General features: G+C 44.2%; 1 protein-coding gene across 10 annotated transcripts in view; it reads right to left on the bottom strand.

Moving 5' to 3' along the window:
* Positions 1 to 14972, bottom strand: part of STOX2 (storkhead box 2) — a 238048-nt gene that overhangs the window by 26966 nt on the left and 196110 nt on the right. For 9 of the 10 annotated variants that reach the window (XM_075127851.1, XM_075127850.1, XM_048847905.2 and 6 more), the window contains one exon: positions 12873 to 13025. In XM_075127851.1, coding sequence (XP_074983952.1) covers positions 12873 to 13025 — 153 coding nt within the window. Of the gene's footprint in view, positions 1 to 12872; positions 13026 to 13878; positions 13956 to 14972 lie in introns of those variants that run through there. The other variant, XM_075127853.1, reaches the window with a different exon arrangement.

Genomic DNA, 14972 nt, shown 5'->3' with positions numbered 1-14972 from the left:
GACCTGCCTGCACTGCCAGGGAGGAGTGCATGACTGCTCTTGCAGCTTCCCTTTGCTTCCCCATCAGAAGTCATTTTTCTGCAAGGAAGAAAAGAAATCTGTGGGGGCCATGAATTCTGCACATGCGCAGTGACACAGAATTCCCTTAGGATTATAAAATCTAGGAACACACAAAGTAGGCTATACTTACAGAATAGGGGACTCTATCCTAGGAAGCAGTGCCTCTGAAAAAGATTTGGGGGTCTTGTTGGATAATCAGCTGAACATGAACTCCCAGGCAACGCTGTGGCCAACAGGCTATGTGATCCTTGGATGTATAAAAAAGGGAATCTCAAGTAGGAATAGAGAGGTTAATTTACCTCTGTGCCCTGGTGCGATCGCTGCTGAAATACTGTGCCCAGTCCTGGTTTGAGAAGGATGTTGATAAATTGGAAAGGGTTCAGAGAAGAGTCATGAGAATTGTTAAAGGAGTAGAAAACATGCCTTTACAGTGAAAGATTCAAGGAGTTCAATCTACTTATCTTAGCAAAGAGAAGGTTAAGGGGTGACTTGATCACAGTCTACATGGGGAACACATATATGAAAATAGGCTCTTCAGTCTAGCAGACAAAAATAGAACAAAATCCAATATCTAGAAGTTGAAGCGAGACAAATTCAGCCTGGAACTGGGTGTAATCTTTTTTAACAGTGATGGTACTAACCATTGGAAGAATTTACCAAGGGTCATGGTGGATTCGCCAACACTGACAATTTCTAAATAAAGACTGGATGTAGTGTTTTTTAAAAAAGATTTGCTCTTGTTCAAATGGAATTATTTTGGGGAAGTTCTATGGCCTGTTATACAGGAGGTCGGACTAGATCAGTGGTTCCCAAACTTGTTCTGCCGCTTGTGCAGGGAAAGCCCCTGGCGGGCCAGCCGGTTTGTGTACCTGCCGCGTCTGCAGGTTCGGTCAATCATGGCTCCCCCTGGCTGCAGTTCACTGCTCCAGGCCAATGGGAGCTGCTGGAAGTGGAGGCCAGTACGTCCCTTGGCTCGTGCTGCTTCCAGCGGCTCCCACTGGCCTAGAGCAGCGAACCGACTTTAAGGGCTCTTAAAACTGGTTTCTGTACTCCTCCCCAAAGCATGGCAGCGGATGTTCCCGGTGTTTGCTGGCATTCAAGCAACATCCGTTCTTTATCTCTCTGTGTTATCCTCAGGAGAGTGATATCATTCATGGTCACCTGATTGAAATAGGGGAATTTTATTAAGGGGACATTCAGAGGTGGCCGTTCCTGCTGGGCTGTTTGCCCGTGGCTGAACAGAAATCATCCCCTCTGTTCGCCACGCGGTGGGGGGAGGGGTGAAGCAATCATCCCAGAGAATTGGCTGTGTGTCTGTGTGTGAGGGAGGTGGTTAGTTGGGTTTGTGCTGCACGTTAACCTGAAAACCGCAGTCCCTCCTTTTAAATGGCCAACCCATTTTAAAGGGCCAACCCAATGGGTGCTTGGTATGTGAAATGAGGGCGCTGCTGTTTGAAATCATTCCCACATGTTAGGAAGGTTAAAGAAGCCAAAAGACTGTGGCTTACCATGTCTGCCTGCAAGCCAAATTCTGTTGCCCGCCGGCCCTGCGTGTGTGATCTCTCACACCATACTGGCAGGCCCTCGATATAAGAGGCAAAATGCGACCTTGTAAAGAAAGCACACGTGCTATGTAATGTTAACAGCTTGGTTTACCGTGAAAGAGTCTATCCATTGTTCTCTAAAATGTCTCTTTTTAAAGAAAAAAGAAAAGGAGTACTTGTGGCACCTTAGAGACTAACCAATTTATTTGAGCATGAGCTTTCGTGAGCTACAGCTCACTTCATCAGATGCATACCGTGGAAACTGCAGCAGACTTTATATATACACAGAGAATATGAAACAATACCTCCTCCCACCCCACTGTCCTGCTGGTAATAGCTTATCTAAAGTGATCATCAGGTGGGCCATTTCCAGCACAAATCCAGGTTTTCTCACCCTCCACCCCCCCCCACAAATTCACTCTCCTGCTGGTGCTAGCCCATCCAAAGTGACAACTCTTTACATAATCAAGTCGGGCTATTTCCTGCACAAACCTGGATTTGATCAAAGATTAGAAGCAGAAAAAAAGCACTTGTGATTAAATGTTCTCTGAACTCATGCAGTCCTCCCACACTGAAAGAGCCCAGCACAATGCGTGGAGGGAGACAATGTCAGAGTCCAGGAAAGCACAAAATGAATGTGAGGAGAGGAGGGACGAGTGAGAGGAGAGGTGGCGTCAGCATGATGAGAGGAGGCACAATGCAATGCTGAGGCTACTGGAGGATCAAAGTGATATGTTCTGACGTATGGTGGAGCTGCAGGAAAGGCAGTAGGAGCACAGACCACCGCTGCAGACCCTGTGTAACCAACAGTCCTCCTCCACAAGTTCTATAGCCTCCTCACCCAGACACACAAGAATGCGGTGGGGGGGCCTCCGGGCACCCAACCACTCCACCCCAGAGGACTGTCCAGTCAACAGAAAGCTGGCATTCAATAAGTTTTAGAGTGCAGTTTGGCCTTGCCCTTCCCTCCTTCCCCCTCCCTCACTCCACCCGGTATTTCCTTCCTGCCCCACCCCTCACTGGCTACCTTGGCAATTCTCCCTGCATTTGTGTGATGAATTAATAAAGAATGCATGAATTTGAAACAATGACTTTATTGCCTCTGCAAGTGGTGATCAAAGTGGGGAGGGGAGAGCGGTTGGCTTACAGGGAAGTAGAGTGAACCAAGGGGGCAGGTTGTCATCAAGAAACAAACAGAACTTTCACACTGTAGCCTGGCCAGTCATGAAACTGGTTTTCAAAGCTTCTCTGATGCGCAGCGCGCCCTGCTGTGCTCTTCTAACCGCCCTGGTGTCTGGCCATGCGTAATCAGCAGCCAGGCGATTTGCCTCAACCTCCCACCCCATCATAAACGTCTCCCCCTTACTCTCACAGATATTGTGGAGCACACAGCAAGCAGTAATAACCAGTGGGAATATTGGTTTCACTGAGGTCTAACCGAGTCTGTAAACTGCACCAGCGCGCTTTTAAACATCCAAACGCACATTCTACACCATTCTGCACTTGCTCAGCCTATAGTTGAACAACTCCTTACTACTGTCCAGGGTGCCTGTGTATGGCTTCATGAGCCATGGCATTAAGGGGTAGGCTGGATCCCCAAGGATAACTATAGGCATTTCAACATCCCAACAGTTATTTTCCGGTCTGGAAAGTAAGTCTCTTGCTGCAGCTGTTCCCACAGACCACAGTTCCTAAAGATGCGAGCGTCATGTACCTTTCCTGGCCATCCCACCTTGATGTTGGTGAAATGTCCCTTGTGATCCACCAGTGGTTGCACCACCATTGAAAAGTACCCCTTTCAGTTTATGTACTCACTGCCTTGGTGGTCTGGTCCCAAGATAGGGATATGCATTCCGTCTATCGCCCCACCACAGTTAGGGAATCCCATTGCAGCAAAGCCATCCACTATGACCTGCACATTTCCCAGAGTGACTACCCTTGATAGCAGCAGCTCAGTGATCGCGTTGGCTACTTGCATCACAGCAGCCCCCACAGTAGATTTGCCCACTCCAAATTGATTCCCGACTGACAGGTAGCTGCCTGGCGTTGCAAGCTTCCACAGGACTATCACCACTCACTTGTGAACTGTGAGGGCTGCTCTCATCTTGGTATTCTAGCACTTCAGGGCAGGGGAAAGCAAGTCACAATATTCCAAGAAAGTGGCCCTAGCCATACAAAAGTTTTGCAGCCATTGGGAATCTTCCCAGACCCGCAACACTATGCGGTCCCACCAGTCCGTGCTTGTTTCCCGGCCCCAGAATCGGCATTCCTTGGCATGAGCCTGCCCCATTGCCACCAGGATGGCCTAACTGCCAGGGCCCGTACTTTGAGAGAAGTCTGTGTCCATGTCCTCATCACTCTCCTCACCGCGCTCCTGTCGCCTACTCGTCTGCTTTTGCAGGTTCCGGTTCTGCATATACTGCTGGATAATGCGCGTGGTGTTTAGAGCGGTCACAACTGCCACGGTGATCTGAGCGGGCTCCATGCTTGCCGTGGTATGGTGTGAGCAGGAGAGCAGAGTGACAGTGGAAGCGGCGGGTGGATGACAATGCTGACAACAACATGGCGCCCACACAGAAAAAGGTGTGAAATGATTGTCGGCTGTTGCTTTCACGGAGGGAGGGAAAAGCAAGGGGTAGGCTGGCAGCAGACAGTGCTGCTGGCTGGGAGAGCAGCCTGAGGCAGAATGGCCCCCTCAAGGATTGAACTCACAACCCTGGGTTTAGCAGGCCAATGCTCAAACCACTGAGTTATCCCTCTACCAATATTCCAGGAAGGATTGAATCTCCTTAGACAAAACTTAAAGAAGAGAATGACCTAAGTCACTCCCATTTATGTCCAGGCACCCCTGACAGACCTCACCAAGGTCTGCCAGGAGCACCCCTGTCAGACCTCACCAAGGTCTGCCAGGAGCACCCCTGTCAGACCTCACCAAGGTCTGCCAGGAGCACCCATGTCTACCCAGGTGCCCCAACCGACCTCACCGAGGCCGGCCAAGAGCACCCAGGAGACGATGAGGACGGCTACTAGTCATACTGCACTATCTGCTGCCACCAAGCAATGAGCTGCTGCTGTGTAGCAATACAGTCCCACGTCTGCCAGCACCCAGGAGACGTACAGTGACGGTGAGCTGAGCGGGCCCCATGCTTGCCGTGGTATGGCATCTGTACGGGTAACCCAGGAAAAAAGGAGCGAAACGATTTTCTGCCATTGCTTTCATGGAAGGGGGGTTGGGGGGGGCTGATGACATGTACCCAGAACCACCCGCGAAAATGTTTTTTGCACCATCAGGCATTCGGATCTCAACCCATAATTCCAATTGGCGGAGGAGACTGCGGGAACTGTCGGATAGCTACCCACAGTGCAATGCTCTGGAAGTCGATGCTAGCTTCGGTACTGTGGACACACTCCTCCGACTTAATGGTCTTAATGGTTCTAAATGGGGACACACACAATTGACTGTATAAAATCGCTTTCTAAAAAATTGACTTCTGTAAATTCAACCTAATTTTGTAGTGTAGACATACCCTGGGCCTCAAAGCTCGGGCCTGAACATCTACACTGCAATTTTATAGCCCTGCAGTCTGAGACCCACAAGCCCGAGTTAGCAGACCCAGGCCAACCACAGCTACACCGCGGATCTTTTATTGCAGTGTTAGCCATACCTTGTATGTTTGGGACCTGGAAGAAGCGTGAAGGCCAGAGAACAGCAAGAGGTGTTTGCTGGCTAGTGTCCCCCCCACTCAGAGAGCTAGAGCCAGAGGGCTCAAGGACGGAGGAACGGCAGAGGGATTTCCTGCTGGATCTAGGCCAAAGAAACCAAGCTAAGGTCCAGAGAGGGCTGAAGACAGGAGAGCAGCAGAGGAACTGACCTGCAGAGGCTGGACTCTCCAAGGCTGCAGAGCTGGACCCAGAAGAACCATGAGAGGGCCGGGGGAGTGACGGATGCTCCCAGCAGAGAGATGGTGGGTGTGTGGGGGGTCCTGCTGGGAAGAACAGGGTTACACTCCAGCTCGGGGGGCTGGCATCGCTGTCCTGGTACATGGATAGGAGAAGGCTGTGCTGAGCGGGGGCATGGTGAGGGATGCCAGGGCTATGTTGTATATACTCTTTGGACTATAATGGGGAAAATATGGACTATGATTATGGGACTTTTATTATGATAAATGTACACAGAACATTTGCAATAACTGAACCCCACCAGGGCTATATTTATACTTGAGAAGACTCTGGAGACTAATTCTGGGGATTCTGAAGGAGAGAAACTGGGGCAGGTGTGCCTGTCATGACGTGGCCTGCCACAGAAGGGTGCTCCTGTTGGGGCTGCCCAGTGACACCCTGACAATGTCCTGTTTATATGTAAACTCCCCCACCATCTCCAGAGGCTGGTCATATTTCTTTCTTGTTCCACTCCCCCACTAAATAGAAGCACCATTAAAAAAAAAATATATATATATATATATATTAGAGAATCTGGCATTTAAAATACTGCATGACAGCAGCGGTGTTATTTAAGATTATGTAGTGCTTTAATAATTCAAAAGCAGAATCTGTCTGGACATTGAATCATCAGACATGTACATTTGCTGCATCTCAAGAGAGTCTACTGTGCCTTCCACAGAGTTTCCAGACAGAAGATTATGTCTTGTTTGTTGCTCACAAAGAACAGTGACCTAAGGTGAACTCGGTTAATGTAAAATACATCATTTCACTGCTGCATATACAGTGGGCATTCAACGTAAAAATGAAGGTACAGGAATTATGTTGCAGAGTAGCAGCCGTGTTAGTCTGTAGCCACAAAAAGAAAAGGAGGACTTGTGGCACCTTAGAGACTAAAATTTATTTGAGCATAAGCTTTGGTGCATGTGATGAATGTATCTGATGAAGTGAGCTGTAGCTCACGAAAGCTTATGCTCAGATAAATGTGTTAGTCTCTAAAGTGCCAGGAATTATGTATTTTTGAGGTGAACTTTACCTCAGTGCAGCAGCCATCCAAATATCACTTCTTTACTTCTCAAGTGACTATTAACACAGGGGCATATATTCTGTTACAGAAATTTTCAACACTGTAAGCTAATTTGGTTAACAACATTACAAAAAAATCTGTAAAAATTATTAAAAACAGCAAAGTCATAATATACCCATAAACTTTACCTATAAGCTTTGTTAAAGCCAGGTTCATATTCACTAGAGGGTAGGTGCCAAACGCAGGAAAAAGAGGTTAAATTCTTAGCTATTATCCTGGATTTAATAGATTTACATTTAGCATATGAGATTTTAAATCTGGTCAATAAACATAATGCAGGATTTCATAAACATCTTCTTGCACGATTCTAAGTTAGAATATTACAATATTCACAGCAGTAGCGCTCTCTCTTTAAAAAGAAAAAGACTGACAAAACACAATACACATAAATAAGATGTGTATTATTACTACAAACATTTTTTCCCAATACTAGTGTATACATTTATGAAAAATACATTTTAAATAGTGTTTAACTGGTGTTAAATCTTCTAAAATGATTTTCTCTTGAGCTGGCACTATGGCTTAACAAGGGATAAAAGAAACACTCTGATTGGCTCATGAAATACTAGTTTAAGATGTAGAGTGGTTGCTATGTGATGTTATAAATAATTAGCATACCTTATTTCAGATATAGCTGTGGCCCAGATTTATGTTTGCACATTGGCTCAGCAAACTACAGGGCTAGTACGCAACTGTAAGATCCTGCACTGAGGAAAGAGGTTTATTTTTCCTCAGTCTGAGAATGGCAACTGTGGTTACGAAGTTTACACATGCCATAAAACCCAGGGAAGTACCTGTCTTTACAGCACAAGTGACCTTGTGACAAGCGGCTGCTGTGAAGACACTATGCCAACTGGAAGGGTTCTCCCCTTGGTTTACGTCAGTGGCTCTCAACCTTTCCACATTACTGTACCCCTTCCAGGAGTCTGATTTGTCTTGCGTACCCCCAAGTTTCATCTCACTTAAAAACTACTTGCTTACAAAATCAGACATAAAAATACAGAAGTGTCACAGCCACACTATTACTGAAATATTGCTTACTTTCTCATTTTTACCATATAATTATGAAATACATCGATTGGAATATAAATATTGTATTTATATTTCAGTGTATAGCATATAGAACAGTATAAACAAGTAATTGTCTGTATGAAATTTTAGTTTGTACCGACTTTCCTAGTGCTTTTTATGTAGCCTGTTATAAAACTAGGGAAATATCTAGATGAGTTGACGTACCCTCAGGGTACGCGTACCCCTGCTTGAGAACCACTGGTGTAGAACCACTCTGAGGAGAAGTAGCTAGGCCTACAGAAGAATTCTGTCGACCTAACGCTGTCTACACCGGGAGTTGGTTGGCTTAGCTATGTCGCTCGGGGAGTAGGTTTTTCACACCCATGAGTGATGTAGCTGGGTTGACCTAACTTGTTAGTGTAGGCCCTAGACATGCAAATGTTCCTACATGATAAGAGAAACACAAATTATTTGACAGTATTGAGTTTAGAATTATCTACTGAGTAATGCTCTCCTCTCTCTTAGTTCTTCACAATCTAACTGGGGAAGATAAACTATTAATATATAAAAGGTTATGGGATACTTTAAAACACCTATTGAGAAAATACTGATACTCAAAAGCTGGGACTCATTAATTTTTACAAGGGGTGGGGAGATAAATGGAAAGATCAGCCAGCACCAAGAGTGGTCCCCTTCACTGGATGATGCGGCTCTCCCTAAGAGAGCTAATACAGTGATATTCAATATTTTAATTATGTTATGGACTGGAATGGAAAAGAGTTCCTTTTTAACAGCAAAGAAGTAGAACAGTGATGGGGAAAAAACTAGTTTAGGACAATAAAGGCTGGAAGATTTTGGTTTTTTGGTGGGGTGCGAAGGATGGGAAATGCAAGATACTCCTTTTCTTAATCTCAGACTTCAGAAAGACACATGCTCCATGCTGGAAAAAAAGGGAGAGGCAGCAAGAGACTGTGACAACTTGCCTGGGGATACTTGCAAGCACAGACTACAAAATATTAAAGTCTGTTGAATTATTTGTGTGTGTGTTTTTGTCTGATAGGAACAGCGGAAATACCAAACCAACCAATACCCACATGCATAAGAAACTCAAGGGATGTATCTAATAATTTTGAATTTCAAGTACCTAATCAGGTTTTTGATAATGCTATGGATTACAAGATTCCTCCCAATGCTTCACTCTTTGGAACCTTCCCTGTACATACGAATGTAGTGTTACCGAAGTAAGCCTGACTTGGAGAAAATAACTAACTGAGACAAACTACACTAGAACTAGAAGTGTGAACTTTGATTGCCCTCTCCACCTTATGCCCCACAAAATGGATCATTAACTTTTCAGTATGCAGAGATCACTGGAGAAATTTTATAAATAAAACCACAGGCTGAGACAGAAAACTAGTGTTTACAAAATATACTTACCATACTTCCTCCAAATGTATCAAAGGGCAGAACTGAGCTTCCTTAAAAAACCTCAAACACTGTTATTATTTGAATGGCAGACAAAAATCTTTATTTTAGACATAGTTCCAAATCCAGATTTTTTTTTTCTTTTCAAAATCTCAAGACTTACTATCAGTCATAGGGAAAGTCCTACCCACTATAAGGCTGTATGACTCCACATGCTCTGTTATCCTACAGTCTAAAAAAAACCCCAAACCCCAAGAACAAAAACATATAGACATACATATCTAACTATAATAGGATTTCCCAGGAGGAGGAAGATATATATTTTTTTAAATATAGAAATTTCAGTAATTAATCTTTACACCAGCAATGGGAGGTAGGTTAGTAATATCAACTTGTTTAAAGATGGGGAAACTGAGGCACATGGTGGCTAAACAACTTGCCCAAGGTCACCGAGCAAGCGAGCAGTAGAGCTGGGATTAGAACTCAGGAGTGCCTGATGGCCACCCCGCCCCCATTCCTTTTATATTACACTGCCTAGAGAAGCCTACATAGGGTGCCTTTTGCATCATTCACCAACCTCAGATATAGGCTGTTGGTATGGAGACGATATGCCCCTGAGCATTATTTTTAATATTTTTCCTTTTTTAAGTGTTACTGTGTCTGGGCTATTTCCATGTCACCCTTTTATACAGAATTATTAGTATATGTGGACATGAAAGCCTCCTGAATTTAACAGAAGAAAAATGCATTTTTATGAAATGCATCAACAAGACTGGTTATGACAAAATGGCCAAATCTACAGCAGCCAAAGACTTGTGGGAGAGGTGTCAGTTCCAAGAGCAGGCCTCCCGGCTTTAGAAGGCAGGACCAGCACCAGAAGTCTGAAGGTCCAAGAAAAAACAAAAGCTACTGACCTCCTTTAGATTTAAACATAAGCCCCCTGAGGCAGACACTAATATTCTTTATTATTTGTACCATGGCACCACAGTTTTGGCAGCCTGTCCAAAGTGGCTGGGAGGGCAACTAATTCAGGAGATGGGAATCCTGTTCTTGGAGATGGAATGTTTTTGCACATGTACATGGGGTCTCTATCAGAAATGATTGCATGAGGAATGGACAGTTCCTTTTGGTCTGTGATTAAGTACATAAAACTCTAAATGACCTAGTAAAAGCCAACATGGAATCTACCATGTGGAGTAAGTGCACTTAGTTCCTGACCCACACTTTCTATCCCAGCATGCCCCCTTTCCAATTTTAGGGATTAAAAAGGCACAGTGCAAGCCAGTGCCATATGTACTTTGCTGATTAGCTTGTTTGTGCACCTTTAAGTGCTATGTAAGCAGGCTATTCAGGGTATATGCAGCAAGTAGCTGTACCTATCTCACTAAATACAACACTGGACCCTAAGTGCTTTAAACTATGATCCTGCAGAAGTTTCAGATATTTCACGAGAAATATTGGACAAGCATATTCTGAAGTCAATTAAAAACAGAAAAGAAAAACAATAGGCCAGAATATTATACTGATTTGTAAATGTTCAGTACAACCTCTGTAAATTTCTTCAAATCCTTCATTGAGTTAGGAATCAACCCTATAAAGTTTAAATCATGCGAGCAACCCTCTTGAAGTGAACATGATTATCAGTGAGAGCAAGAATAACTCATGGGTATAAGAGTTACAGAATCAGGTCTTAGGGTTTCTGTAAATTTTGCTTCGAATCTCAGGATTAATTGGAGCTGAATCTATTTCCCTATGTTAAGTATCCTCACACCTTCTTGTCAACAGTCTAAATGGGCCATCTTGATTATCACTACAAAAGTTTTTTTCTCCTGCTGATAATAGCTCATCTTAATTAGCCTCTTACAGTTTGTATGGCAACTTCCACCTTCTCTGTATTTATATACACCTCTACCCCAATATAACGCGACCTGATAAAACGCGGCTTCGCATACAACACAGTAAAGCTCTGACACACTGCTCTGAGCAGCATGTTAAGGGTGCTGTGCTGTGCCGGGGCCGAGGGGTTTGATAAGGGGCAGAGGGTCTCGGGGGTGGTCAGGGCTCCCCTACCCCCCAGGGTCTGGGAGGCAGGAGCTGTGGGGAGGGGGCACTTTTGAGGGCCCCGCAGTCCCAGAGTGGCCCGGGGGATTAGGGGGGTGCTGGGAGCAGCCCACTGCACTTCCCTCACCCCGGCCCCAGCTGTGTCACTCAGGGGAGGGGTCCCCCTTGCACCCTTGCTTGGGATCCCCCTTGCACTCACCGGCAGTGGTGGAAGTGGAGCAGCCCAGCCCCAGCCTGCTCTTCCAGCTCCCGTGCTCCGCTTCCCGCCGCAGGTGAGTGCGGGACCTTTCCCCAACCCCAACCCCCCTCCCCCCACAGCCCCAGCCTGCAACACAGCTGGGGCCAGGGCAAGGAAAGTGGAGCAGGCTTGGGCCATGTCGCTCCGCTTCCTGCCACAGGTGAGTGCGGGGGCCGTCCTTTCCCCAACCTCCCCGCACTCACTGGCGGCGGGAAGCGGAGCACCACAGCTGGGCGGTGATGGAGGGGAGTGGGCTGGGGCTGTGTTGCTCCACTTCCCGCCGCTGCCGGTAAGCGCCTGTCAGGGGGCAAGGGGTGTGGATGGGGTTGGAGCAGTCAGGGGACAGGAGCAGGGGGGTTGGGGTCCTGGGGGTGATTAGGGAAGGGGGTCTCTGGAGGGGGCAGTCAGGAAACAAGGAACAGGGGGGGCCAAAGCAAGTTAGATATAACACGGTCTCACCTATAATGTGGTGAGATTTTTTGTCTCCCGAGGACCGCATTATATCGGGGTAGAGGTGTATGTATCTTCTTACTATATGTTCCATTCTATGCATCCGATAATGAAGTGGGCTGTAGCTCAAGAAAACTTATGGTCTACTAAATTTGTTAGTCTCTAAGCTGCCACAAGTACTTCTGTTCTTTTTGCAAATACAGACTAACACGGCTGCTACTCTGAAAACCATCTACAACAGAGACTCTCAACAAGATTTGGGGCTTGTCGTGGATAACTAGCTGAACATGAGCTCTCAAGGTGATGGTGTGGCCAAAAAAAAGCAACCTTGGGATGCATAAACGGGAATCTTGAGTAGGAGTAGAGAGGCTATTTTACCTCTGTATTTGGCATTGGTACGACCACTACTGGAATACTGTGTCCAGTCCAGTTGTCCATAATTCAAGAAGGATGTTGATAAACTTGAGAGGTTTCAAAGAAGAGCCACGAGAATGATTAAAGGATTAGAAAACGTGCCTTATAATGACACACACAGAGTTTGATCTATTTAGCGTAACAAAAAGAAGATTAGGGGCTGACTTGATCACAGTCTAAGTACCTACATGGGGAATATATGAAAATAGGCTCTTCAGTCTAGCAGACAACAATATAACACAATCGAAAGTCTGGAAGTTGAAAGTTGACAAATTCAGACTGAAAATAAGGTATAATTTTTTTTTACAAGTGTGAGTGTTAACCACTGGAAGAATTTACCAAGGGTCACAGTGGAGTCTCCATCCTGACAATTTTTAAATAAAGATTGGATGTTTTTCTAAAAGATATGTTCTAGGAATTATTTTGGGGAAGTTCTATGGCTTGTATTTTGCAGGAGGTCAGATTAGATCATCACAATGATCCCTTCTGGCTTTTGAATACATGAATAAGCAAAGCAGGTTATCTACCAAGCTTCCTTTTCTAAAGTAACAATAATTGTAACCAACCTTTTACGAGGAATTCTTTGACTGTTACTTAAAAAATCCAGGTTCATATGATTAGTGATACATTAGTGCATGGTTACCTGGGAAGCAGGTTGTTAGGTGTTCCATTAGAGCTTCTTGTGTGACTTGTTTTCGCGCAGAGTTCATTGCCGAGATGGCCAAGCAAAGGATTTCCCCAAGTGGAATAAACTGTGACTGACTGATGGGAGACATATTGATTGGTGATACATCACCTGTAGAAAGACAGTAGACATTCAAGGAAGGCTTTCATTTAAACGTTGTTCACTGATCATATACAGAGATGTGTCCACTGCAATGTGCACAATTTTGTATAGTTTATATTGCTCTTGCGATAAAACCTTCAAAACTAGATCAACAACTTATTAGAGAAGTCAAAGACACAATACATTTTTGACATTGAAGGTATATTAAAATGTTCAGGAAATATTTTTGAAGAACAATCCAATACTTGAACCCAAAAAACCCACACCCATTGCAGCTGCAGAACCCCAAGGCTGTATGTCCAAAGTGACAACTGTACACACAAGCATGAACTTGTGAATGCAATGGGTTCATACACATTTTTGCAGGCACAAGCACTGCTCTCTCTTTTCAAATCCTGGTTGTATGGGTCATCTAGAGTTTGTACTAGAGAGAATTTTGAATTTTTTAAAAATTGCAACAAAAATTAGAAAAAGAAAATTCTGCAAGTGATAATGAGCCATATTTTTAGCTTGCTGGCCAGCTATATTATACCCTCTGCTCAGTGGCACAAAAACATCAAATACCTAAAGAGTTAAAGAGCTCCTTCCTTGGTCTGCAGATGTAATGACTTTGCATGACTGTAGTTTAAAAAGAGAAATTTTGAAGTTTTGTTGAAGAAATATGAACAAGTACAGACAGTTGTGTTATCTGCTTTAGGTGAACTGTATTTTTACTTGCCAGGTTACTTATCCAATTAATTTTTCCCATGAAGTTTTTTAAATATATTTTATTAGCCAATACTTTAAGAGCACTGAACAACTTTTAAACTTAAAAGGTTACAGGATGAGAAACAATTTGATGAGATAAGTATATAGTACATACACATTTAAAGTCTGCTCTTTATCTCCTGTTTCAGTGGTAATAGTTCCCAGATGGTCCCAAAAGTACAGCAGTGCTTCCTACGTAACCAGTGAGAAAGCAGAAGGATTTGAGGTTTCCTTAACCATAACAGAATACTAAATAGTTACAACAGGCTAAAGAGTTGGTGTTAGGATTCTGATCAGCTTTGGACTACAGTTCAGGTCACAGACTGATCAATCACTGGGTTGCAGGTTTAGATTAAATGGCTTTGAAACTTCATGAGCTGTTCTCATGAGATTTCAGCGAATTTGAACAACTAGAATGCAGTTTTGGATCAGATCAGAAACCACATATATGGAAGTGGGTTCAAATCTATGAATTCAGATCCAACCCACTCCTGAAATTGAAAGGGATTAGATGTTCTGCATGTGGCCCCATTAATTTTAATTGTCTTGTTTTTTACTAAGCAGGTACAGTGTGCTCACACAGGGCTCACAAATGGAAAATCAAATGCATCTCATCTTAAACAATACTCAGAATTGTTGCACTGAGTATTTTGTAAAAAAGTTTTCATAATTGCTTTAGGTTAACCCTATGTGTAATATTTGTTTTTCAAATACGCCAGTTGCATATTCTGTTGCGCAGTAGGGACACATGAACAGAGATGCATTAAGGATTTAAAAAATCACACATACAAATATGGAAGTGGATTTAAAAATAAGTTTATTTATGCTGTATCTCTCTGGAACACTGTTGCCTACCACCTAAACAGGTCTTCATTCTGCAACTGGATATATGCTGGCAGACCTTAGAACCTATAGAGAGCCCCATTACCTTCAGTTGGACTCCTTGTAAGCACAAAGATCTGCCCCATGTATGTTTGACTTCAGCACTGGGGCCTTGAATTAGAAGCTCATTGGGACATTTTTGTTTTACCTGTCTGCAAAGCCACTGGGACATTACAAAGTAATAACCAACAACAATCTGGAAGATGGTGGACATCTGATTAGGAAGAATAGTAGACAGGCTTACAAATGACAGGACGCAAAAACAGGTAGGCACAGCATTCCTAATTTTTTAAGAGGGGAAAAAACCTGAAGAGTTAATTATACTAT

Source organism: Caretta caretta, chromosome 4, assembly GCF_965140235.1.
Source record: "Caretta caretta isolate rCarCar2 chromosome 4, rCarCar1.hap1, whole genome shotgun sequence".
NCBI lineage: Eukaryota > Metazoa > Chordata > Testudines > Cheloniidae > Caretta > Caretta caretta.
This window is presented reverse-complemented; position numbering and strand designations above follow the sequence as displayed.